This window comes from Malaclemys terrapin, chromosome 3 (assembly GCF_027887155.1).
Source record: "Malaclemys terrapin pileata isolate rMalTer1 chromosome 3, rMalTer1.hap1, whole genome shotgun sequence".
In the NCBI taxonomy this organism is placed as follows: domain Eukaryota; kingdom Metazoa; phylum Chordata; order Testudines; family Emydidae; genus Malaclemys; species Malaclemys terrapin.
The window spans coordinates 80,307,492-80,334,078 of record NC_071507.1 but is presented as its reverse complement, the minus strand read 5'-3'; the positions used below and the strand labels follow the sequence as shown (position 1 = coordinate 80,334,078).

General features: G+C 41.4%; 1 protein-coding gene across 2 annotated transcripts in view; it reads left to right on the top strand.

The window, feature by feature from the left end:
* The window catches only part of ABCB10 (ATP binding cassette subfamily B member 10), a 40,355-nt gene extending 22,367 nt beyond the window's left edge, over positions 1 to 17,988 (top strand). For both annotated transcript variants that reach the window (XM_054023525.1, XM_054023526.1), the window contains exons 5-13: positions 2,049 to 2,195; positions 3,315 to 3,450; positions 4,440 to 4,535; positions 10,209 to 10,418; positions 11,168 to 11,247; positions 13,849 to 14,029; positions 14,299 to 14,342; positions 16,462 to 16,496; positions 17,331 to 17,988. In XM_054023525.1, coding sequence (XP_053879500.1) covers positions 2,049 to 2,195; positions 3,315 to 3,450; positions 4,440 to 4,535; positions 10,209 to 10,418; positions 11,168 to 11,247; positions 13,849 to 14,029; positions 14,299 to 14,342; positions 16,462 to 16,496; positions 17,331 to 17,586 — 1,185 coding nt within the window. In that variant the 3' untranslated portion in view covers positions 17,587 to 17,988. The remainder of the gene's footprint in view (positions 1 to 2,048; positions 2,196 to 3,314; positions 3,451 to 4,439; positions 4,536 to 10,208; positions 10,419 to 11,167; positions 11,248 to 13,848; positions 14,030 to 14,298; positions 14,343 to 16,461; positions 16,497 to 17,330) is intronic.
* The last annotated feature ends 8,599 nt before the right edge of the window (positions 17,989 to 26,587 follow it).

Below are 26,587 nucleotides of genomic sequence, written 5' to 3'. Positions count from 1 at the left end.
ATGGCCATTGATGGACCTATCTTCCATGAACGTATCCATTTCTTTTTTTAATCCAGTTATACTTTTGGTCATCACGACATTCCATGACAATGAGTTCCACAGGTTGGTTGTGCATCGTATGGAAAAAGTGTTTCCTCTTGTTTGTATTCAATCTGTTGCCTGATAATTTAATTAGGTGAGCCCTGTTTTTTGTATTATGTGAAAGGGTAAATGTCACTTCTCTATTAATTTATTTCCACACCATTCATGATTTATAGACCTCTTTCATAACCACCTTTGTCCTCTTTTCTAAGCTGAACAGTCCTAATCTTTTTAGTCTTTCCTTGTATGGAAGCCATTCCATACCCATGATCATCTTCCTTGCCCTTCTCTGAACCTCTTCCAGTTCCACTATATCCTTTTTCAGATGGGGCAACCAGAACTGGACATTGCGTGGAAGTTTTCAGAGAAATATCCATGGTGACTCAAGATCTTTCTTGGGTGGTAATAGCTAATTTAGACTCCATCATTCTGTGTGTATGTGGAATTATTTTTTCCAGTCCGCATTGGATTGCACTTATCAATGTTGAATTTCATCTTCCATTTTGATGATCAGTCCCCCAGTTTTGTGAGATCCTTTATAATTCCTTGCAGTCTACTTTGAACTTAATTATCTTGAGTAATTTTGTGTTGTCTGCAAACTTTTCACATCTCCTCCGTATCATTAATGAATATATTGAACAGCACAGGTCCCAGTACGGATCATTGGGGGACCCTATTGTTCACTTCTTCCCATTGTGAAAACTGACCATTTATTCCTATACTTTGTTTCTTATCCTTTAATCAGTTACTGATCTATGAGAGGACCTTCTCTCTTATCCTATGGCTACTTAGTTTCCTTATGAGCCTGTGGAGAGGGACCTTGTCAATCTACTGGATCACACCCTTATCCACATGCTTGTTGACAACTCAAAGAATTCTTAATAGATTGGTGAGGCATGACTTCCCTCTAGAAGAGCCCTGTTGACTCTTCCCCAACAAACTGTGCTTATTTGTGTGTCTGGTTCTGTTCGTTAGTACAGTTTCTACCAATTTGCCTGGTACTGAAGGCTCTTTGGTCTATAATTGCCAGGATCACGTCTGGAGCCTTTTTGAAAAATTGACATTACAGTTGACACATCAATTTTGGACAGTACTTCAGATTTGTCATCCAAAAAGAATAGTACTGATGTGAGTCGTCCCCCCCCCCCCCACACACACACACATACACACATATCTCTGCAGTAAAGACTGATGCAAAGAATTCATTTAGCTTTTCTGCCATGGTTGTCTTCCTGGAGTGCTCTTTTAACATCTTTGTCATATAGTGGCTCTGCTGCCTTGTTAGCAGGCTTTCTGCTTCTGATACAATTCTAAAAACTAATAGTAATTTTTTTTTTTTTACCTTTAGCAAGTTGCTTCTCAAATTCTTTTTTGGTCTGCCTTATACTTTTACTTGCCAGAGTTTGTGCTCCTTATTTTCCTCATTAGGATTTGACTTCCAAATTTTAAAGGATGTCTTTTTACCCCTAATGGCCTCCCTTATGCTGTGGTTTAGCCATGGTGGCATTCTTTTGATCCTCCTGCTGTCTTATTTTTATTTGGGGTATACATTTAGTCTGAACCTCTATTAAATGGTGTGTTTTTAAATAGTCTCCATGCTGCTTGTAAACATTTTACTCTTTTGACAGGTCCTTTTAATTTCTAGCATCCTCATTCTTGTCACAATTACAAATAATAAATTAAGATGTTTAAACTCCTTTTTCTAATCACTTGGCACAATCCTCTCATACTAATACTCAAGCTAAACCAGTTTTGAAACTCTTTTTTCAAACTACCTTGACATAGTTACTGTTTCCAGCTTAATAGAATTAAAAAACAGAAGTGAGGGGAGGGTGAAATTTTCAGTGGTATTGAGAGACTAGGATAGTTGTACTGATTTTACTTTCAGGCATTCCAGAATGTAAGCCTACCATGAGTATCTGTATATGTTTTTTTTGTGTGTTTTTTTTGTTTTTGCTTTAATATAGTTAGCTGAAGAACGTATCGGAAACATAAGAACTGTTCGAGCTTTTGGGCAGGAGATGACCGAAATGGAGAAGTATACAAGCAAAGTTGATTACGTGCTGCAGTTAGCTAAAAGAGAGGCATTAGCTCGGGCAGGCTTCTTTGGTGCAGTAAGTATATTATGGTAGCGAAGAATCCACAGAATCTGATCAAGTCCTGGAAATCTGTGATTCTTTAATCTCTCTCTCTCTCTCTCTTACACTTTACCTTAAATTGGATTCCTATACAGGTACTAGAAGAATTAGTTTTCCCAGTTCTTTTCCTCTTCATATCATTTGGTGAAGTAGGGAGCTGAATACCAAATTCTACTGCATTTGCAAAGTCATGAGGCTTAATTCACATTCATAGTTTACACCTCCCTGCACCAGCAGAGACCACCATCTCACAGGAGATTCACCTTTGGGTAGGACAGGTGATGCATATGCTCCCACCCTCCTTCTGTGGTACCCGAAGCAAAACCCTGTTCTAAATTGTGGATTGGGGTTCCATAGGTGTCCTGCCAGAATTGTGTGGGTGATGCCCTGAATTAGCTCGTCCCAGGGTTGTCCTAGCCATGGACCAATTCCTAAGCTAGCACCGGTCATTGTGCCTCCCAGTAGAGATCTAGGTGCTTGTGTCCTAACAAAGTCCCTCTGGATAGACTTTCTGCTGCCATGGGCCCTGTGCCATGAGTTTTATCTGCAAAAGGTGGTGGTCCACAGGATTGAATTGGCCCATTGTATGATTTTTATTTTTAATTTTTTTTACTAGAGGGGAGAGAGGAGGGAGCCTTATTTTGGGGTTCGCCAGGGTTAGGCCATTTTGTATCTAATTGTTGAAGGTGGAGCACAATTTCTTCTAAGCCCATCACAGCTGTTCCTGGGTGGGGAAGAGATCAGTTGGGAATGATGCAAAGCTGTCCTTTCCAGCCTGGAGAGTGAAAGACTGATCTTCAAGTGCCTGCATTCCAAACCCCTGCACAGTAGCATTTTACATGGCGTCTGGATCACCAGACTGATTATTTGCATTCTAAGAAACAACGAAAGTTAGGAAACTAAACATGAGCCAAAATTTAGTCCTATAGAATCTTAAAATTACACTAAGGGCCACTTACTATGGAGAATATTCTTTAAAAAAAAAAAAAAAAATCTTTAAAAGAGCATTTTAGAAGATGAAATTGAATTTATAAGGGAAGATCCAGTTTTTCTTCACTGTCGTGTTTTTTTTTTTTTTTTTTTTTTCTTTCCCAGACTGGGCTTTCTGGGAACATGATTGTCCTTTCTGTTCTGTACAAAGGAGGATTACTGATGGGTAGTGCCCACATGACTGTTGGTGAACTCTCTTCCTTCTTGATGTATGCATTCTGGGTTGGAGTTAGCATTGGAGGTATGGAATGTGAAATACACAATGTAAAACATAAGATAAAGGAATTATTTTTAAGTAAGGGAAAACTTTGGTTTTAAAAACAAACCAAAAACCTCAAGTGTTTTGTAATTCTTTGAATGTCTTCAGTTAACCAATAGCTTATCAGTACAGAATAGTCTTTCTGAGAAGATTCACAAGTATTTTTCCAGTGAGTATGAATCAATCAGTATTAATGGCTTTTGACTCGTTAAGACCAAATAGTTAGTTTTAAAGCTTTCCCAAGAGAATGCAATGGTTAAATTTTTCAAGGTGCATTTCTTCAGTGTCTGGTTTATAATGCTAACTTTTCTTGATGATGTTCTTTGTGTAGCCAATGATGGTGTTTATAATTTAAACAAATATTAAGGTTTGATTTGGAATAAAATGTCTTGGTCTCTGTTCAGAGAAATTATTTTACAAAGGAAGACCTGTAGGAATTAGCTGTAATTCCACACGGATAATTGTCTAAAGCTGCATTGGATCTTTAAGTGCCAGCAGAAGACTATTGTAGGGGATTGCCTTCTAGTGCAAAGACAGAAAAGGACATCTCTTCTCTTTCCTGCTTTCTGATCTTCACTGACAGGGGAAGAGGAGCAAACTGTAATCTGCTGACCCAGAGACTAACTGCTCCTCTTTAGGGAACAATCATCACTACTGCACGCAGGCAAAAATGAAGATAAGGTATTTCAAATAGCTAGCTTGTCAACTACTTGGAAGAGTTGTTTTTAAAGTGAGTCTGTTGCTTCTGATACATTATTGTACCTTGTTAGTTTGAAAACCAACATTGGCTCAGTGTTTCTGGAAGGGCAGTGAGGTCTACTTATACACTTTATTTTTCACTGGGCCCCTTTACTAAGTCCATTTTTTCCATGATACTCAGAATTTTGCTCATGGATGCTAAAACCAGGTTATTTTTTTCTAATATGTCTTCCATGTTCTTGTGTGATGCATAACGTTGTTGTTTGTTTTAGGTTTGAGCTCTTTCTATTCTGAGCTTATGAAAGGATTAGGAGCTGGAGGACGTCTGTGGGAACTTATCGAAAGAAAGCCAGAGCTTCCATTTAATGGTGGGTTCCTGTTTCTTTACCATTTTGCATTAGTGTTGTCTCTGACTGGTTACAGGCATTTGATAACAGGTTGGTATTACTTAAAATTAACACAAGCTGTAAAATTCTCATAAAGAAGCTTGATTCAATGGAAATCTTCCTTGGCTACTGTCAAGTTACCTGGAGTGGCTCAGCAAAAGTATCAACCCAACGGCAGACTGTTAAGAAGCAGGGCACACACCTCGATTTGGTTGTGAGTTCTGTATTTACATTTCACCAACCAAGTATCTAGTGTGAGCTGTGCACAACAACAGCCTTACCATGGAGTGTCTCAGCCTCCTTGGGTACTCCGAACTATATTGCCTCCCAGGTAATCTTGCCGTTGTGATAGATGGTCCCTTATACCAAAAATCACAATAACATTCAGGTAACTCCAAGTCCAAAAGGACCAGTCACTTACCTCAGATCAATTGCACTTTAGATCCTACACCAAAGACTATATTTGTAGCCAATCCTATAATAAATTAACTAAAGATTTATTAACTATGAAAAAGAAGTGAGAGTTATTTAGAAGGTTAAAGCAAGTAAACCTACACACACAAATTACTTACAGTCTTAGGCTCCAAAAGATAATAGAAGCTGCTGTAATATGCAAACTCTATAAATCCTCTAGGGTTAACCTAGGCTAAGCACTGGGGATCCCTTGCTCATGCTTCGAAATCTTGCCCTCTCCAAGTCCAAGAAGCACAGAGATGCAGTTTCTTCCTGTCAGGAATTTCTATTCCCTTACCCCAGAGTTCCCATGCATGTCTCCTCTTCATGGGTATAGGGGGAGCAATCAACAAAGTTTTATTTTGTCCTCTGATGTTCCACAACTTTTGTCTGGTATCTATGGGCCTTCTTTGGTTGGGCAGGAGATAACACCTCCTGTGGTAAACTAGTATTTCACACTTGGAAATGTTTTTCTCCTGACTGGGGGGGTTTACAGTTTCAGAGCATACACTTAAATATTACTTTGTAACATGGGATATGTATATAAGTGAGATGACTGCATGCAGCGACTTACAAGCATTTCATAAAGTCTAAATACAGTTTCATAAGCCTGATACCTATTTTAAGAATACTAACATGCCAGGTGAGCCAGACTGGTTCCAGCTTATGGATTTGCCAGTGTTTAGTTGAGGCCTAAGGTCCTTAGCATGAGCTGGCACTTGGTCTGCCAGCATCACATCTACGTTCTTTGCAACAATATTTTATTGATTAAAGAGATTTTTCATAGAAATTATAAACACAGAATCTGAATTCAACAGTTCTTCATTCAGGGTGAACTAATGAGTTTATTACCTGGCCTGGTTCTAATTCTTTAGACACAAAACATATTACTCAGCATATTACTCTAATGTTGATATCTTTCATATTAGGCCATCTTTACAATATGAGGATGGAGGAAGAGAAGGGGGTTTTGGTCAGGATTGCACATCTTAATGTTCAGTATTTGTGCTAAAGAAGATAACACATTTCTGTCTTTAATTGCTGAATAGATAAGGGACTAGAAGGGTGAAGAAAGGACTCAAAATGGTACAAATGCTTCTCTTAATGAGGCAAATCTCTAACTTATTACAGACAAATGTTCACATTGATCAGGTTAAGAATAGCTCATTGATTTATGCTGTTATAAACATTACACAAATTTAATAACCTAGTGATGTGGATATAACAAGTATATAGATTAACATAATTTTCACATGTTTAGTTTACTATCTACGTTTTCTCCTATAGGTGTTATATTTTTCTCTTTATAAATCTGAGGGATACAGATATTTTAAAAAAAAGCTCTCAAAAAAGGTAGATGTGCAAAATCCATCTACAAATCTGAGTGAGGAAAAAATTTGTTCCTTGATGTTGTAATAAAGGTTTGTTGCCAGCAGCACCTGAAATGTATTGCTGCTTTCTTTAGTCATTATCACCAGTTTGAAGCCAGCAAGGGTCATTCAGTGGTTAAACCCATTGAAGAATTTTTGGATAAACACCACTGATCAATGTGTACTTAATTCTAATCTGCGTTTAATTAGTTCAGTGAGGTTATCATAAAGACAGAAACTGTTATTTGGTCTTGATCAGTTAGATCCCACTGAACAAAAATCATGTGTCACTTTTGGCACCAGGTATGTAGATAACAAATATCATAAAGCAGTATTTTTATCTTGGAGTTCAAGTGACACGTAAGAAAAACACTCTAGTTTTGGTCTCGAGATTTACATTGTCATCAGAAATTCTTTACAAATGCAGCTATCAGAGTGGGAGGGGAGAATATGGCAGCAGACCAAGTAGAAGTGTTTTGAGTGAGCTCTGGCTATAAAGAATAGGTTTTGCATCTTATTGTATGTTTTTAATTTTGTATCAATTGTTCCATTTCTGCTTCTTTGGCTAGAAGAGCTAAGAGTTCTAATCCTGGCTCTGATGCTAATTCACTATGTCGTCTTTAACCTCTTTGCATCTGTTTCCAGATCTGTAAAATGGGGATGACTCTTATGTATTTGAAAGGAGTGTTATGAAAATTGGTCTGAATGATGCTTTTGAAGATGTAAATGCTCTTTTATATAAGTGGAAATGAGTATTATATCTGATGAGCTGGGGAGCAGAAAATGTTTATCTCACAGGAAACCAACAATTAGCTAATGTAACCTCCTCCAGCAGTCTCAGACTTCAGCACATTACAAACTGGGGGTAACTTTTCCAAATTAAGATAGGGGTTTTTAATTTCCTTTCAGCATGAAGCAAATTCGTAGAGAAGAATATAGGTCTCTGCCTCAAGGATTAAATATGGAGGTGATTTCAGAACTAAGCATACAGTAAAGGCAAAACAGTTTTGTTGCCCACACTCAAACAAAACATCTGCTCGCTCTTCTGCATGGTTCTGACCTCACTTACTCCAGTTTTTTCCCTGACAATATCTCAGTATCCTAGTTAGACTGTTTTTCTACGTGTCTCCAGAATCCAAAGAGGAAAAATAAAATTCTGTGTATAGCTTTGATTTTTTTTTTTTACATTAATTTATGGAGAAATATAAAGGAAGGACTTGCTGCATCAGACTTCCTGTACTGTTGAAGCATTACAGTGCACTTCATGGCAGGCATTCAAGAATAACTGGAATCAGAGTTTACTGATACAGTAACAATTGTACCAAATAACTTAGTGTTGTTAAATTGCTATTGAGCAAATGCATCTTTAAATGAACACTTAATGAATTTACATATTTATCACGCAACTTAACATTTAGTACCTCCATGGTTTAATGTCGGAGAAGCAGTTTGAATCCACATGCAGCAGCTATTGACAGAGCAACTACAGTTGATGTAAATGAAGATAAGAGACTGGGAAAGAGGAGGAAAGCTGAGGGGAATGGAAAGTGAAACAAAGAAGCATTACAAATATAGTTAAACTTGCTACAGATGATCACTTATTACTATACACACCCATGCCTATTGTCTATCTACCTGCTTACCAGTTTAATAAAGTGAATAAATTAATACCCTGATTGCACTAAATTATCCTTTGCATAATATGATTATCTGTTATACCTAGGGCTTACTAAATTCATGGTCCATTTTGGTCAATTTCACGGTCATAGGTAGGGCCCTACCAAATTCATGTCCATGAAAAATGTGTCACGGATCATGAAATCTGGTCTCCCTTCATGAAATCTGGTCTTTTATGTGCTTTTAGCATACACTATACAGATTTCATGGGGAAGACCAGCATTTCTCAAATTGGGGGTCCTGACCCAAAAGTGAGTTGCAGGGGACCTGCAAGGTTATTTAAGGGGGGTCGTGGTATTGCCCATCTTACTTCAGTGCAGCCTTCAGGGCTTGGCAGCCAGAGAGGGGCAGCTGCTGACAGAGGGCCCAGCTCTGAAGGCGGCAGCGCAGAAGTAGGAATGGCTGTAGCATCCCAGGCCATCCTTACTTCTGCGCTGCTACTGGCGGTGGCTCTGCTGTCAGAGCTGGGTTCCCAGCCAGTGGCCGCCGCTCTCCGGCCATCCAGCTTGGAAGACAGTGTTGCAACCAGCAGCAACGCAGAAGTAAAGGTAGCAGTACCAGAACCCCATCTACAATAGCCTTGTGGCCCCCCCCCCCGACAATTCCTTTTTGGGTCAGGACCCCTACAATTGCAACACCATGAAATTTCAGATTTGAATATCTGAAATCATGAAATTTAAAATTTTTAAAATCCTATGACTGTGCAATCCTATAACTAGGGCCCTACCAAATTCACAGTCCATTTTGATCAATTTCACAGTCATAGGATTTTTAAAATTGTAAATTTCATTATTTTAGATATTTAAATCTGAAATTTCATGGTGTTGTAATTGTAGGGGTCCTGACCTAAAAAGGATTTTGGGGGGGAGATCACAAGTTTATTGTAGGGTGGGTTGTGGTACTGCTATCCTCCTGCGTTGCTGCTGGTTGCGACGCTGCCTTCAAAGCTGGATGGCCGGAGAGCAGTGGCTACTGGCCGGGAGTCCAGCTCTGAAAGCAGAGTCACCGCCAGTAGCAGTGCAGAAGTAAGGATGGCCTGGTATACTCCTGCCACCCTTACTTCTGCACTGCTGCCTTCAGAGCTGGGCCCTCGGTCAGCAGCTGCCGCTCTCCGGCTGCCCAGCTTTGAAGACAGCTGCGCAGAAGTAAGGGTGGAAATACCACAACCCCCCTTAAATAACCTTGCAAGCCTCCTGCAACTCACTTTTGGGTCAGGACTCCCAACTTGAGAAACGCTGTTCTCCCCCAAGAAATCTGTATAGTATAGGCTAAGAGCACATAAAAAACCAAATTTAACAGAGGGAGACCAGATTTCACAGTCCGTGATTCGTTTTTCATGGATGTGAATTTGGTAGGGCCCAAATGTACTAAATTACTTTCACTGCACTATTGCAGCCTCCCTCTTGATTTCCTATCCTCAAACAGTGAACTCGCATAACATACGGGTTTTTTGTTGTGTTTTTTTTTTTTTTTTTTTTTTTTTAAGTTGGTGTATTCTATACATACTTTGTAGGATTTTCTGGGGCCTGAACTGCTTGTGATCCTTTAAGTCCTAGATATTTACAAGCTTTATGCTGTTTCAAAAAAAGAAAAAAGTGGTCAAAGAAAAAATTCATTCACTCACAATAGCTTGTTCTGGTATTTCACAAACTGAAGACTTTCAGTTTTTACTGAGCTGTTGCTAAAGGACACTGTATTGATTGGTCTGTGTTGAATATTGTTCTGCCTTGGACTTCAGTTAATTCCATCAACCATTCTTTTTTATGTTAAAAATCTGAAAATGGCCATTAGTGACTTGTTTGAATTCAATCTGGAAGCAGATTTGTTCCAGTGACAGCGTGGCTGAGAAGCTAAGCATTGAATAGCCAATGGAGATTAAACTACTCTTATTGGTAAAGGTGCAGTATTGTACACTGGGAGGTTTAGTCTCCATGTGTTACATGTTAAAAATGGTGGGGGACCCACTACAGTTTTGTATAACAGATGCAGCACTCAAGCACCTGGTAAATTGGTAATGTGATCTGTGGTTTAGCAAATGTTGGTGCCTCTGTAGTAGCCAGCAGGTTTTATGGAAGGCTGAACTGTCATTGTGGAGGTTTTGATATATTTTTATTGTCATTCAGCTTCTTCTGTATTTTAATTCTTCATCATTCAGATGGAATTGTATTAAACAAAGACATGTTCAAAGGTGCTTTGGAATTCAAAGAGATCCACTTTGCATATCCAACACGTCCAGAAATGTCACTTTTCCAAGACTTCAGCCTTTCCATTCCAGCTGGCTCTGTTATGGCACTGGTTGGCCCAAGTGGCTCAGGCAAATCAACCATTGTATCTCTTCTGTTGAGGCTGTATGATCCCATCTCAGGTACGTTTATATGTTACTGTGACTGCCATTGGAAATAATTGATATTCTGCATCTAAGAAAACACTTTTCTGAACAACCAGTGGAAGGAGTTGAGGTCCCAGCCTGAAAGCTATGCAGAAGCAACACTTTCCTCTTTACGGGAGAGCATGCCTCACGTTGCTGGGTGCTTGATGCAGCAGTTCTGTAGAGTCCTCTCCTGTTCTGTGTAGGCACGGTCACTGCGACATGGGGCAAAACTGATGTGATAATATTAAAAAGCAATCTGTGGAGTAACCTGCCAGTCATTGCCTCAGAGAGGGGGAAGAATGGGCCCCAACAGTTTAAATAAGGAAAACTCTGTGTGTGGCATGGCCCTGCTTCCTCCCCACCCACTGGGGAGAGACTAGCACTGCCAATGGTACTAGCCTGCGTCAGCCTGTGCACTCAGAAGCCAAGGACAACCCCACTTTACTTGGCCCCTGCACCCAAGGAGATTCTATGGACACTTTTCTCCTTCACCCCCTCCACATCTCTACTTTCTTGCACCTGACAGACTGAGGCGTGATCTTGCCTCACATGTTTAAATGAGCACTGTAGAGGGCCTGAAAAAGGACAGGATAAATAAATGCTCCATGAAATACACCACCTTTGTAGGACTGAGAGAGAGCACATCTCTTATGAACACTTGAAAACCGAGTATTTTCCTCCACTGCTTTCTGCCTTTTGTCAGTATCTTATATCCTGTATAACTTAATGTTTCTTAAATTAAGGTACTATCACCGTTGATGGCGTTGATATCCGTCAATTGAATCCACTCTGGTTCAGGACTAAAATTGGAACAGTGAGTCAGGTAAGGAGGAGGGAGAAAACTTGTTCACCTTAGCCTCTAAGGATAGAACAAGAAGCAATAGGCTTAAACTGCAGCAAGGGAGGTTTAAGTTGGACATTAGGAAAAAGTTCCTAACTGTCAGGGTGGTTAAACACTGGAATAAATTGCCTAGGGAGGCTGTGGAATCTCCATCTCTGGAGATATTTAAGAGTAGGTTAGATAAGTCTATCAGGGATGGTTTAGACAGTATTTGGTCCTGCCATGAGGGCGGGAGACTGGACTCGATGACCTCTCGAGGTCCCTTCCAGTCCTAGAATCTATGAATCTAAGGAAGAGGGGAATTTCTACGTGAAGGAAGAAATCTGTAATCAGTTACTACTGTCTCACTTTCTAATTTTGTACGGTTAAGGACTTGTTTACATGGACACTTAGTGTGCAGCAAACTGGGGTGAGACTCTACAGCACACTAACTTGCCATGCACTAACTAGTCATGTGGACCCTGCTACCTCATACTAAAATTTTGTACTGCACTGTAGATTCACACCCTGGCTTGCTGTACACTACGGGCAACTACGCTTAAAATGCTGCAAAGGCGCAGCTCTAGTACTTTAATGAAGACACTCTATGCCAGTGGTAGGCAAATTGCAGCCCGCATGCGGCCCATCAGGGTAATCTGATTGTGGGCTGTGAGACATTTTGCTGACGTTGACCGCACGCAAGCATGGCCCCCCCACAGCTCCCAGTGGCCATGGATTGCTGTTCCTGGACACTGGGAAGTGGCAGCGGCCCACCACTTCCCGTAGCTCCCATTGGCCGGGAACGGCGAACCGCAGCCACTGGGAGCTGCGGGGGGCCGTGCCTGCAGATGGTCAAAGTCAGCAAAATGTCTCACGGCCCACAATTGGATTACCCTGATGGGCCGTATGCGGGCCGCAGGTTGCCCACACTGCTCTATGCTGATGGGCGGGAACTCTTCTGTCAGCGTAGTTAATCCACCTCCCTGGGAGGCAGTAGCTATGTTGATGGGAGAAGCTCTCCCACCGACATAGCGGTGTCTACACAGGAGGTTAGGTTGGCATAACTATTTCGTTCACGGGGGTGGATTTTTTCACACCTTTGAGTGACATAGTTATACTGATAAAGGTCTGTAATGTAGACAAGCCATTTGTCTTGTTTTTTCACAAAAAGGGAGAAACTCCCTCTTGCCCTCATACGCATTAATTAGTCACTGTCATGTTATACTATATTCTAAAATGGAAAATTCTCAATTAGTCCCAAACTGCTTGTTCCGTGGTCTGCAAGTTTCTGATTGTGTAGGTTAGTTAAGTAGCTCCTGAAAGATAGCGATCGCTGGTAAAATACCTCTTGTGTAGGGCAGTGTTTCTCAACCTTTTTGATACCAAGGACCGGCTTGCTGCCTTCCTAAACTGTGTCAGGGAGATTTCGGGGACCAACGCTGATCCACGGACTGGTCATTGAGAAACAATGGTGTAGAGGACTGGAAAGTACATGGTTCACAACTTAGAACATAAGTTGCTTGATTTTTGTGGGACTTTCTTATGAATAAATAGAGTCAAGAAAGGACCTCCAGAGGCTAACGCTGCAGATATGCATGACTGCTTAGTTCCATGACTAACATTGATATTAATCAAAGTTACACAATCCTGTGCTTACATGCTGCTTTGAAAACTTACCTTCTGTTGTCTAATCCTTTTGCTTCCTTGCTTACATAATTATTTCCATTATGAAGGCATGCTAATATGACACTGTTGGCACTTACTTTTCTAAAGGTGCAGAAAGTACACATTCAATTGTCCCTTAAAGAGGAGCCACCCAAACAGTTTGAAAGTAGGTAGTCTTTTTACAGAAAGTCTTCATAACATGACTGGCTGGCTAGCTAATTGGGGTATCACAGTCCAGTTATTTTTCTAATCCAAATGTACTTCACATTCCAAAACATCATCTGTATTGCAAGACAGTACCACCGAATATCCTTCATGTAAGAAGAATCTCTTTTTCCTTGTAGGTGTGTCAACATTTAGTTTTTCTTGATTTCAAAAATCTCACTTTGTCCAGTTTTGAGTTTCCAATAATAAAAGTTACAATACGAAACTTTTCTGTTTCATACAAAGAGCAGTCTTATCTTGTCCTGAACACCTTCTCATTGTACATCATTTGACTTGCCTTCTATTTCCTGTGTTTACACTTTTTTGCTGTTTCAGTACACAAAGCACACAATGTGTACGTAGCCTTAATAAGGAGAGATGACCTGTAGATGCAGCGAAGAATGATATATACCTGGTATCCTAGAAACTTGTGTTTTCTGAATGAACAGATAGCCTTGAACTCCTTCTGAAATATTAGAAGTCAATAGTCATGTAAAGTGTCATTTGAAAAGTTTTCCTCAAATATTTTAATATGGACTTACCTTTGACCTCTGACCTCCATGTTAAAATAATTGGGGCATTATTCGTTAACCCAAAAACATTAGAGTGTACAATAAATCTTAAAACTCTGTCATCTATTTGATCCTTTAAAAGGGACTTATTTTACTCAAGATTTACTAAGAAAACATATGTACTATAGAGATACCATATGAGCCATGTTTTTGCATTTATCAGGAACCAGTTCTGTTCTCCTGTTCTATTGCTGAAAATATTGCCTATGGTGCTGAAGACCCTTCTATGGTAACTGTTGAAGAAATCCAGAAAGTTGCTGAAATAGCTAATGCTGCCAGTTTCATCAGAGACTTTCCAGAAGGATTCCACACTTTAGTTGGAGAAAAAGGCATTCTCCTTTCAGGTATACCTCTGACATATTTAAAAAAAAAAAAGATATTGACACAGTAGAACAAAAAAAAGGCTTTATCCAGCTTGCTTTATCAATCAGTAGCTTTTGTTGGAGTACTGTTGTCCTAAGCACTTAATCCCTTCTTCCCCCAACATAAAATCCATTTCAGTAACTAGCAGAGATCAGTTCATGTCTAGTTACAGTCAGTTTAGATCTTTAATTACAATCAGAACCTCTTCTATTTTACCTTTCAATTTAATTTAATAAAACTTTTTTCTTAGGTGGGCAGAAACAACGAATTGCAATTGCTCGAGCGCTGCTCAAGGTAAGCTTAAAAAACAGGTAGCTATTCTTTATTTAATTATTTCAAGGAGGAAAAAGAGGGGATGAGTCTTTCCTTGTGGGGAGTGAATATCTTTTGAAATATTCAAAGTTCTGTATATTGATGAGGGAGTTGGAAGAGGAAGAGAGAGATGGTTAAGGCAATATATTTATTTCAAGTTTTTAATTTTAATTTCTTCAATTTCTATTATGCCTGATGCATTCTTTTTCTTGTGGTTAGGCTCTGACTAGAACCACTCTGTAAGGAAGACAGTAGGCCAAGATAGAATGGTTCACTTAATAAGCCTTACTCAAGATCAGGGATGATTTCCACTTTGAATATGGTGTCAACGTCCTTGCACAACTTGGTTTCCAACCAGATTCGTGGTGTTGCTAATTATAGCTTGCAGGGCACTTAGGATAAAAACCTTGGTTTGTTGAAGTTTCTGTAGAATACAAACCAATGGCTCCCCCATGTCTTTTGGGGGAACCCCTGGATGTTGTTAAGAATAGAAATTCCATGCCTTTTATGAAGGAGAGTGAGGTTTGGGGTGAGTTGACAGTCTTCTGAAGATAATCTTTTTTCAGCCTGTAAGTTCTAGTGATTGTTGACCAGAGGAAGGGGGCCTTTATTTTAATGCCTAGAATCTATAAATTACTTTTCATAGATTTCAACACCAGTGGACCCTCATCACCCTTAGTAATGCACACTAATAGATTCCATCTTAACATGGTCTGTTTGGTGTTCGCTTTGTTTTTAGCATTTTAGATTATTGCAAAATGTGTTCCTTAGCAACAGAGTCTCCTGTGGCACCTTTAAGACTAACAGATGTATTGGAGCATAAGCTTTCGTGGGTGAATGCCCACTTCGTCGGATGCATAGGACTCTCTGTTGCTTTTTACAGATCCAGACTAACGCGGCTACCCCTCTGATACTGTGTTCCTTAGGATATGTCTGCACTGCAATTAGACATCCGTGGCTGGACTGTGCCAGCTGACTCGGGCTCCCGAGGCTCGGGGCTGCGCAGCAGTCTAGTTGTGATGTAGATGTTCCTATTTGGGGTGAAGCCTGAGTTCTGGGATCCTCGCAAGGTTCTAGAGCCCGGGCTCCAGCCCAAGCCAGAACGTCTACACTGCAGTTACACAGTCCCACAGATTGAGCGCTGCACATAGGCACGGGCCAGCCATGGGTTTTTAATTGCAGCATAGACCTACTCTTAAAGACTTGTGTTGCTTTAGGAAGTTGAGCTGCATCCAACCCTCTCCAAGAGAGAGATGAAGGAAGAATGTGGTGTTGAAATGCAAATTGCATTGTTTCTTTTGTGTTTAACTAAATCTTTTCTGCTTGTTCAGTCTGGTTTTGGAATAATTCTTGGAACTACATGCTGTGGCAATTCCACAGTACACTATGGTTCTTTACATTTCCAGTGTGTGTTCTTGGCCTCTAGTGGTATGTCTACACAGCAAAGAAAAACCAACATCTGGCTCAGGCTGTGGGAATGTTTCATTGCTGTTGAGACTTCTGGCCCTCAGGCTGGAGCCTGGGCTCTAGGACCTTGTGAGGTGGCAGGGTGGCAGCCCGAGCCTGGTAGCCTATGCGGCAGTGAAACAGCCCTGCAACCAAAGTGGGCCGGCCACTTTTTTTCCCCTGTGTAGACATATCCTCAGTGGCCTGGTGCATTCCAGCCACCTAGGAAGTTGCTGTCTCCCAAATGCAAGATAAATGTTGTGTTCATGTGTAACAGGAGGGAGACTGCTTATAAGCAAACAATAGGTGGACTCTAAAATCAGGGGAAACAGTGAAATCGACCCTTAAGTGCTGCCAAATGCACAAAGTAAACAAACTGAAAAGATGAGATTTATAATCTTTGTAATATGAGCTTAGGTGTTAAAGTAACAGTAGTAGATGGAAAAAAAGATAATGTGATATTTTTATTCTATCCTTTCTGTCTAGACTTATTACCTACTGAGTCTCACGTTGTATTCAAGTCTTCTGACGAAGCAAATAATCTTGCTTGTAATTTTAGTCCTGTTTGTGAATTTTTTTATACATAAATAGAATTTGTATCCTTCAGGTTTTGTATAACTTTGATTTTAATTATAATTTTACTTTTGTTCTTCAGAATCCTAAAATTCTTCTTCTAGATGAAGCAACAAGGTAAGGAATAAAATAAAGTAAAGCTAGCAAATGTCCTATAATTAGAGCAGGAGACTTGGAATCAGGAGATCTAGGTTCTGTTCCTGTCTGTGTGTGACCTTGGGCAAGTCGTTTAACTTTTTTCCCCATCAATGGAATGGAAAAATACTTAAAGATGCTCTGATGAAAGCCACTAGATTAAGTGCAACAGACAGTACCTTATTACTTATTAAATAAAATGTAACTCTTATGAAATATTTGTGATTTACAGGAATACTAAAACATTACAAAAACCTTTGAGATTGTGTATCTCTACTTTATGAAAATATTAATGTTTGTAAGTCCTGAGTGGATAGGTATAAGTACACCACATCCACTGTAAGTTATTCAGTATTAAATTTCAGGGGTATATGTGTGTGATATGCATACTCAGGATGGACTGTCTGCACTAGACTTTTTCACTAAACGTTTCTCACCATTGCTACCACTGGCTCAGCTTCATTAATGGTAGCAGATGTAGGAGCTGTAGTATGAAATCCTTGCCCCACTGAAGTCAGTGGGAGCTTTACTGACTTCGGTGGAGTCAGGATTTCACCCCTAGTGTAGAGAGGTCTCCAGGCAGCTGCCAGTATTGTAAGCACCAAGTCAACTAATTCTGCTCACAATGAGTCTACATGACTCTGTGCTTAAAATGCTGGCAGCTGCCAACGCTTTGTCTTCATTAGCAACTCCACCATTATTACCCTGTTGGAAAGGCAGTGATGGGAGAGCTTAGAGAAAGAAGCCTAGTGTAGACCAGGCTATATTGATTTTAGAGAACAGTGACACTTATTTTTTTCTTTTCTTCTGAATTAGTGCTTTGGATGCTGAAAATGAGTATCTAGTGCAAGAAGCTCTAGATCGGCTTATGGAAGGGAGGACAGTCCTAATTATTGCTCATCGTCTGTCTACCATTCAGAATGCTGATTCTGTTGCAGTTCTTGACCAAGGCAGAATTATTGAATGTGGAAAACATGAGGAACTTCTTGCAAATCCAAATGGACTTTTCAGGAAACTAATGAAGAAACAAGCTTTTCTTCAGAATAGTAAAACTTTTGCATTAAATGTGTAAAATCCAGAGAAAAGGAATTTTTAAAAGAAAATGTATGAAAGGAAGTATAAGGAATAGAAATTTACAAACTACAAAGAATATAATTTGTTTCTAGTTATGTAAAGTAAATGTTCTATTTTTTCCAAAGTGTACAAAATATCATTTTGAAACTTAGATGTTAAACTTTTTATTCAGAGATTTTTAATAATTATTGTAACTTTTTAAATGTCCACAGCACTGAAATTGTTTTCAAAGTGTATAGATTCTTCTGCTTTGTGGTAACTTAATTGATTCAATATGGCATTTTCTCTATTTTAATGCATTGTATAGCAATGAACTCTATTCTCAAGCAAGTTCCTAATTTTAGGGAAATTAGAAATCCAGATCCTGGTAATTTCACCACCATCATCTCTTGCGTACCAGGGACCTTTTGTTTTCTGGGCTTATCACTGTACTTTGGCTTTAAAAGACTGAAGTTCAGAATTATGTGACGGTAGTGGCATGACAAAAACTCTTCAGTCTCCTTTTTCACATGCTGCTTTTTTCTCTTCCCTTTCAAAATAAAACTGGAAGTTGAGGGGTGTAATCACCATCTGCAGTAACTGTAGATAATTATTTATAAACCGAAGTTGTTATTTTAAATTATTTGGAAGCTTGGATGGGGAGTAGTACTCTTGAAAGCTTCAGGTTTTACAGCTAGGGCAAAGGGAGCAGAATTGCTGCTAAACATTAGTTTGTAGTGGAAAATTCTAAAGTTTGCATGCATCTCCTCATTGCTGTATTCTTCTGGTCTTTACTTTCATTACACTCTAAAGGTGACCTTTAAAAGAACAAACAGTGGGCTTGTGCACTTTTTTGCCTCCTTGCAAAGGGTATATAAATCATGCTCAAAGCTTTATTTGCAACTTTTTTCCATTCTCTGTTAGAAATTCAAGTCTTGTTTAGCTATGAAGACTCTGGGGCAACCAGAAAATTAGTGAAATTACAATATCACCATAAAATACTGGAAGTTGAGCAACTGAGATAGGAGGGAATATTTAGTCAATTGTTTAACACTTCCCTAACTCCCATGACTACCTGAATGCTTTGGTGAAAAGATGCCTTGTTAAATATGCAAAACCCTTGTCCCTTCAACTAAGGAGAAGTACACAAAAATGTGAGAGCACCAGCAAATCCAAGCAGGACCAAATTTGATGTTCCTGATACTTAAGTTAAAAAAAAAACAACCCCCTTCCCCCTCTTCTAATACAGACCTTTTTTTATTCATTGTGAAGAAATAAACAAAAATCCAAAGCCAATTTAAAAAAACATTCTTTTGCAACTCACCTTAAGAGCAGTCTATGCTGGCATAAGCCTATGCATGGTTAAAACAATTGTAAGCAGCAGGTGAATTTCCTAGTACAGGGTAAGGCCTCAGTAAAACGTATGCTTGAGAATGTTTTAGGATGTTTACCTTAGTTATGCCAATAATTCGGGTTGCCAGGCATCCAGTTTTTGATAGGAATGCCCAGTCGAAAAGGGACCCTGGTGGCTCTGGTCAGCACTGCTGACTGGGCCTTGAAAAGTCCAGTCAGCGATGCTGCAGGGCTAAGGCAAGCTAGTCCGTACCTGTCCTGGCACCGTGCTGCGCCCCGGAAGTGGCCAGCAGGTCTGGCTCCTAGGCTGGGGGGAGACCTGGGGCTCCGTGCACTGCCCCCACCCTGAGCACCAGCTCTGCACTCCCATTTGCTGGGAACTGCGGCTAGTGGGAGCTGGGGGAAGATGGTGCCTGCAAGCAACAGCAGCGTGCGGAGCTTCCTGGCCCCCCTGCCTAGGAGCGCGGTGCCAGGACAGGCAGGGAGCCTGCCTTAGCCCCACTGCACCCCTGACTGGGAACCGCCTGAGGTAAGCCCCAGCCCTGAGCTCCCCCAAACCCGGAGCCCCCCCTGCACCCCAAACCCCTCATCCCCGGCCCCATCCCAGAGCCTGCACCCCGAGCTAGAGCCCTCACCTCCCCCTGCACCCCAGCCCAGAGCCCCCTCCCACACCCTGAACTCCTCATCCCAGAGTCCATACCCCATCCTGCACCCCAGCCACCTCCTGCACTCCGAATCCCTCTGCCCCAGCCTGGAGCCCCCTCCTGCACCCCAAACCCCTCATCCCCAGTCCCACCTCAGAGCCTGCACCCCCAGCCAGAGCCCTCATCCCCTCCCACACCCCTGCCCCAGGCCAGAGCCCCCTCCCGCACCCCTCATTTTTTGCCCCATCCTGGAACCCACAACCCACAACCCCAGTTAGCCCTCACCCCCTCCCACACCCCAACCCCCTGCCCCAGCCCAGTGAGTGAGGGTGGGGGAATGTTGAGAACAGGGGGTGGGGCTTCAGGGAAGGGGCGGGCTTAGGTTGTTTAGTTTTGTGTGATTAGAAAGCTGGCAACGCTATATGCCATTGTGTGAAACATTGAAAACAATTCTAAAAACCACTGCAGGCTAAAAATGCTGATAGAGAATGCTTTAACTTCATTATTTCTCTCTATGTACCCTTTGAAATGATGGGCTTGTTCCTAAAAACCATTACTCATGTGAATAATCATTCCTCAGGTAAGGTGCAGAATGAGCTCATAAATTGTGCACTAGGTGTCTGTGTGGACCCTGCTGCCACACAAAAAGTTCCATTGCGTGCTTTAATCTACTCCCATTTCAAAACAGCCTAGATTAAAGCACACCATGAAACTCTTATCAGCTACACTGTTTTGAAATGGGAATAGATTCAAGTGCACTGCAAAACTTTTAGTGTGGCACGGTCCAGATGGACACCTAGTACGGTGCAGGCTAATATGGGTAGATTTACACCCCAGCTTGCCACGAATTAAGTGTTCCTATAAACAAGCCCTGAGAGTCATTGGGATTTGGGCTCCTAAGTCACTTAAAGAACAGGAGTACTTGTGGCACCTTAGAGACTAAAGTACTGTGCCACAAGTACTCCTGTTCTTTTTGCGGATACAGACTAACACGGCTGCTACTCTGAAACTAAGTCACTTAAGCGTTTTTGAAAAATTTAGCCAGTTTGAAACCACCATGCACCTGCTGCAGGGAGCTGTGATTTTCATTGTGGGTAGGTGCCCAATCCACAGATCCTGCAGCGCATGCTGGGAGTACTGGATGTGGATGTGGCACACTGTATGTGGCCAACACAGCATAGCTAGTGACGTTCTGCACAGTTTTGTTTTATACCACTGCAATCCTACTAGTTCAAGCTTCAACAATACAATTCTTCAGCTTTGAGGCTTTGTAGGGAGATTGAATCTTTCTGCTAAGAAAACCAGTGCGTTTTTAAAAACGCTCACAGTATTGCATTCTGGTTCATTAAAGGAACCTTCAGTGGTTGCCGGTATAGGCTAAACCCAGCAAACTGTTAGTGTGCATCTGAGACACTATTGACAGACTTGCTTTGCCAAGGACAATTTTATTTCATCCAGTCTGCTAATTCAATGTGGTCTTGTGAAGGAAAATGGGCCACGCTTAGGTGGAGTATCTGAATAGTGCACTATAGCACCCTATGTAAAATGAACCTGTTTGTTATACTCACTGATGGCATTTTCCAGCATTGCCCTCTTCAGTTGTTTTTAGTAATTTTTTTGTATCCTGAATTTAAATTTATCAATAAAAAATTTATTGCTTCTGTCATCTCATGGTAAGACATACTGCTTCATAATGATGTAACGAGAACTTGGATCATTTCAAATAATGATTAAACAGTTCTCCTTCCAAAGACTTGAAATTTAGAACACTAATAGTGATCTACTGAATGAGAGTACATAGAACTCCCATATAATTTAATGGAAATCTTGTTCAAAACTCTGAAAGTGGAATATGGCTCTGTTTTCTGTGGCATCACACTTAACAAAAATCCCCATTTAGTTACTTCCTCAATTTAATTATTCCGTACTTGACACATTTCTTGGATTGTTGTACACATTAAATAAGATGACCAGCCTGTCCAACTTCAAAAGCCAAATTCTCAGAGAATGAGTAACTACTTTCTTCATTTGGAGTTGTAGGCACTCAACAGGTGTTCAGCATCTCAGGATTTGACCCAAAGAAAATAAAAACCTTTTCTGTAATGTATAATTATATTTGGTGTTGAGTTCTGGCTGCCCTAGTGACAGGCTAGCATTGACTGCTCCGTTCACTGTGTTTCTAATTTCGGATAGTATGAATGCTTTCCTGAGGGAGCTAGGACACTGAAAATAAAATCACTGTCTTGCAAAAATTCTTTTGATTAGCTATATTTAAATACTGAATAAAGTATTATCACTGTTAATTATTGGCATGTTTGAAATAGAGAAGATTCTTTAATTCAAGTAGCTGACTGCTGCTGTCAAACTATATTTTTATCGTCTGATGCATAGAACCTCCCTCATTCTCTTCAAAGACTGCATATTGGCAGTCTACTTCTTGTGCAATACAAAAGATTATCATTCCTGACAGAGTGCTTAAACAATACTGCCTTCATACCACTTCCACACTGCTGGGCTTAGGGTAACAGTTGTTCAACTGTCTTGAGAAAGTTTAGTGGCTGTGTTAAACCAGTCAACAAAAAGTTGTTGGCACCTTAAAATGAAGGCTACAAATTGTTGGAGAAAGGAGACAGGTCAACAGTTGATTTACTCTACACGTGAAGGATAATCTTTTGTATTTTGTGTGATGCAAGAAGCTGCATTTCTTATTTTTTGAAGAAAAACATTGCTGTTCTGTCAGTTAGGCACATTAGTTTGAGCCTCTGTATTGTCCCCCAAGATGCCTTTGTATTCAAATAAATTAGGTTCATATGAACCAGCTGCCATAATATCAGTTCTTGAAGTTGTATACTAACTGCAGATCACAAGTCTGCCTGCTTGAATCTCCTAAAACAAACAGTCTTCCCAGACAGGTAGGCAACTCCCTAATTTTCTGCAGTAGCCTTTAAACAAAAATCTATTTCATGTCTATTACTTTTCCAGAATTTCAAGACAAGCTTGATCTTTTTGAAGAGGTGGACCTGAGCATTAACATCTCTGTACATTTCAAATAATTGGTGATGGGTGAGGGCAGTTCTGGGGCAAGTACTGTCTTCCTGGTCTGTAGAGCACCTAGCACAATAGGGTCCTGGTCCATGACAGACTCCTAGGGCCTATGATAATACAAATAATAAAGAATAATTTAATTTCAAAGTTGCTAGTTCAAATCCAGATCAGGTCAGCATAGTCTTTTATTCAATGCCATATGTGAAATAAGATGATTGTCTAAGTTCATTTCCTAGATGAAAAATGGCTAATAGGTACAATTAGCACTAGTTGGCATTATTTCTTCTGTGCCAAAGTTTGAATTACTATATCTCCTCTCCCCTGGAGGCAGTGCACAAGAACAGTTAAGATGGGTTGACAAGGCAATGGGGGGAAGCTTCATTGCTACAGTAGCTGCTTTGTTAATTAAGAAACACAATTTAATTAAGCGAACCTGTTGTAAGTACTATATTCTTTTGAAGTATGACATAAGTTATGTGATAGGGAACTAAATAACGTTATAAAGTGTTTTAAAATCTGTTTTGATGGATGTTGGGAGGAGTGGATTGCACTCCAGTTCCTTTTTTGGTTCCCCAGCCCCAACTTCCTGGTATTGTTTGCATTCATTTTTGTGGTTATTTTGTTTTGATGAAACAGCCATAACATGTGAGTTCCATGCCATTACATAGGGGTGAACTATCATAACAAGGAAGGACTGCAGGATAATAATTAGAATAGAATGGTACAGTGAAGTCCTATTGGACATTCTGATTTATTCCCCTCCTGTAAAGCAAGAACCAGAGGACACCAGCTGAAATGAAAAGGCACCACCTTTAAAACATCTGGAAGGAATTTTATGCAGCAATTATAACATCTAATACTGCAGGTATGATTGAGGCTAATAGCTTAGTAATACTTTAAAAAATGGACATATGAATATGAATAGTAACTGTTGTTTCTCTAAGGAGGAAAAGTGAAGGGATGGATCCTCAACTGATATAAATCAGCAGAGCTCTATTTGCATAATTTGAAGCCAAGGAGGATTTGTCTGTCTTGAAGCAAGAGTAAGCCTATTAATAGCCTGTGGGCCACACCCACAACTGGTGTAAATTGACATATGTCCCTAACTGGAGAACTGGATCAAGAACTGTTAACCTTAGCCGTTAAAACAAGAAGCTAATCCCCATGTGAGGGTCAGGAAGAAATTCCTTATACCCTGTATTTTTATACTGTACAATTGGCCAGGTGCCATACCTCTCAATGTACCAAGGCCCAAATATGAGATGCAATGTGTGACCCACCCAAAGCAAGGGGCATAAGAATTATTTATGCAACTTGGTTTTGGAAGCTTCATGATGTAGGAGTCATTACTGTAATTCAGGGAGTGTATGAAGGTCTTGGAAGAATATGGAATGGGGTGAAAGGGATGGGGATACTCCCTGACTTCCTTTGTGGTGTGTGGAGTATGAAGAAGTGCTTATGTTTGCAATGAGAGAGGGGTGCTACTTGTGCCTGGGGTGTGGGGTTAGTGAAGTCCATCTCTACTCTCCCTACTTCAGCATAATGATGCGTGTGTTCTTGATGCTAGGGAGCCTGTCAACTACATCTCCTAAAACCAAGGGGCCTATGGCTTCCCCTTCATGCTGCTCCCTGGTGGCTGCTAACGGGGCCGGCTCTAGGCACCAGCAAACCAAGCACGTGCTTGGGGCAGCACATTTTCAGGGGCGGCATTCCGGCCTTTTTTTTTTTGTGCTTCCGGCGGCAAAAGACTAGAGCTGGGCCTGGCAGCAGCAGCACCTCATGCGCGGGGGCGCCCTGGGGCTGCTGCAGTTTGCGCCATGGGGGAGCAGTGCTGCACCTTGTGGCTGGGCCGGGCAGGCTCCGAGCGGGGGAACTCAGGCTGGTTCCGCCCCGCGGGGCACACGGAGCTGCCTGCAGGTGCCGCAGGGCAGCCGCCCCCCGCGCCACAGCTGGGACTGGGCAAAGCAGCCCGAGCCGCCCAGGGACTGCGGCAGGGTGGCCAGAAGCAGCAGCAGCAGTGGAGCCATAGAGGGCGGGGCGCTGCCGTGCGGGGCCCACGTCCCACTCTCCAGGACTCAGTTTCCTCTGGGGCTACCCTGCCCCGGCTCCGTAGCCCCCTGCTGGGGCGGTCCCCCGGCTCTGCCCTCCTGGTCCCGGCCGGTCCTGGAGGCGGGTGCCCTGGCTGGAGGGACCCTGGGCTGAGGTGTGGCCCGGGAGCCCCGCTGCTTACCCCAATCCTGCCAGCGCCGGACCGGCTGGAGACGAGGGGGGAGCAGCGGAGTCAGCACTGGTGGGGGGGAGCCCAGGGCTGGGACAGCAGGGGGTGCAGGTGGGGGGGTGAGGGTGGGAGAGAGCCCAGCGCTGGGGTGGCAGGGGGTGGGGGAGGGGCAGCCAAAAATTTTTTTGCTTGGGGCGGCAAAAAACCTAGATCCAGCCCTGGCTGCTAACCAGCATCACCCAAGCAACACAGTTCCAAGTTTGTGGCCATGGTTGGTAGGGGGAGACTATGCTTTGACTATATCCATGTGGTTCTTCCCAGCTGCTTGAGGTCTGTTGTTACAAGTATCTAACCATGGAAATGCAGCCTGAAGTCTCTCCTGCTCTCCAAATCTGTTTCAGTCCCATTGGGTAGAATTATGAATATAATGGAAAAGATAGGAAAAAACAGTAATAGCTTTGCTGATTTGCAACCTAGTTTCTTTGAAGGCATGTTTGAAAAATGCTAGCAATGATTTTGTGAAAAGTGTGACTGATGCAAACCGACTGTTAGCAAAAAGTAAAGAAAAATGTATTTTAAATCCTTTTTAATTAATTTTATCTCATGAACCGAGTAACAGATTTAGTTAAAAATCCCCAGACAATTCAATTTTAGAGTAGATGCTGTACGTGTGCTTTCCCCAAATCTGGATTCTTCATACAAAGCAGTGCAGTTAAATGTCTGCTTAGAATGGAAAAACTGAACCTTTACCTAATATGCAGGTGCAACTGCACATCTATAATGTTTTTTTCTATAACTTCACTTTCATGATTCCTTATTTCTAATGTCATCTTCAACATTAAGGGTGAGTAAAAACAAATCTGTGTGGAACACAGTTAATTTGGGGACAAAAATAAGTTACACTGCTCCCAACAAAGGAAATTTTAGAGATATGGCACATGCATCACTGGGTTGAGTATTGGTTTGCCTTCCTCTGAACCAATGGTTTCTAACTTCAAAGGCTTTCCTAGCAAGTTGTCTTGGGTGCCTAATTTTCACTACAATGAGTTTATTTAGTTACTTGCAACCTGTTATCTACTGCTGCTATGTATGCCCCATAAACCATTGCACTGATTTCCAAATCAACTATTTTGAAGTACCCTGGGACTTACACCCAAGTCGTTTAGGGTATCTGAGGAGAATTAGTTTGGGAAAAATCACACATGGAGCCCAGGTAAGAAAAAGGTGGATAATTCCTGTGGCAGATCTGATAAAGGCCTCTGTTGGAGATGCAATACTAGACTAGATGAGGGACTATTTATGACAGTTACCCCATTTGCCTATCCACTCAGGTCAAATTTGGGGTGTTGCAGGTTGCCCCAGCAAAGTGAGATGGAGGGATAGGTACTTTTTTATTTATTCTTCCCCCCCCCCATTTATTTACAAGGAACATACAAAGACCTATTTTCCCAAGGAAAAAATAAAACATAGGAGGCAGTTTCTTTGCTTACAGCCCCAAGCCTCTTTAGCCAGCCTCCTCCCTAGGCTTTTCTCAGAGTCACAGGCGGGCCAGGCTATCTCCTACTTTTCTTCTGAACACCTGCCCCCTCAGTCATAGGATACTCAGTGATACCTCAGTCTTGCTTCTTCCAATTGCTGGCAGACTTGGTTGCATTAGTCTATGTGTTGGGTAGAGCCATGTGCTTGTGCTTTGGGTTTGGACACTTATGTCCATCCCTTCTTTCAATGTTTTCCCCAGGAGTTGAAATTAGGGGAGGTGT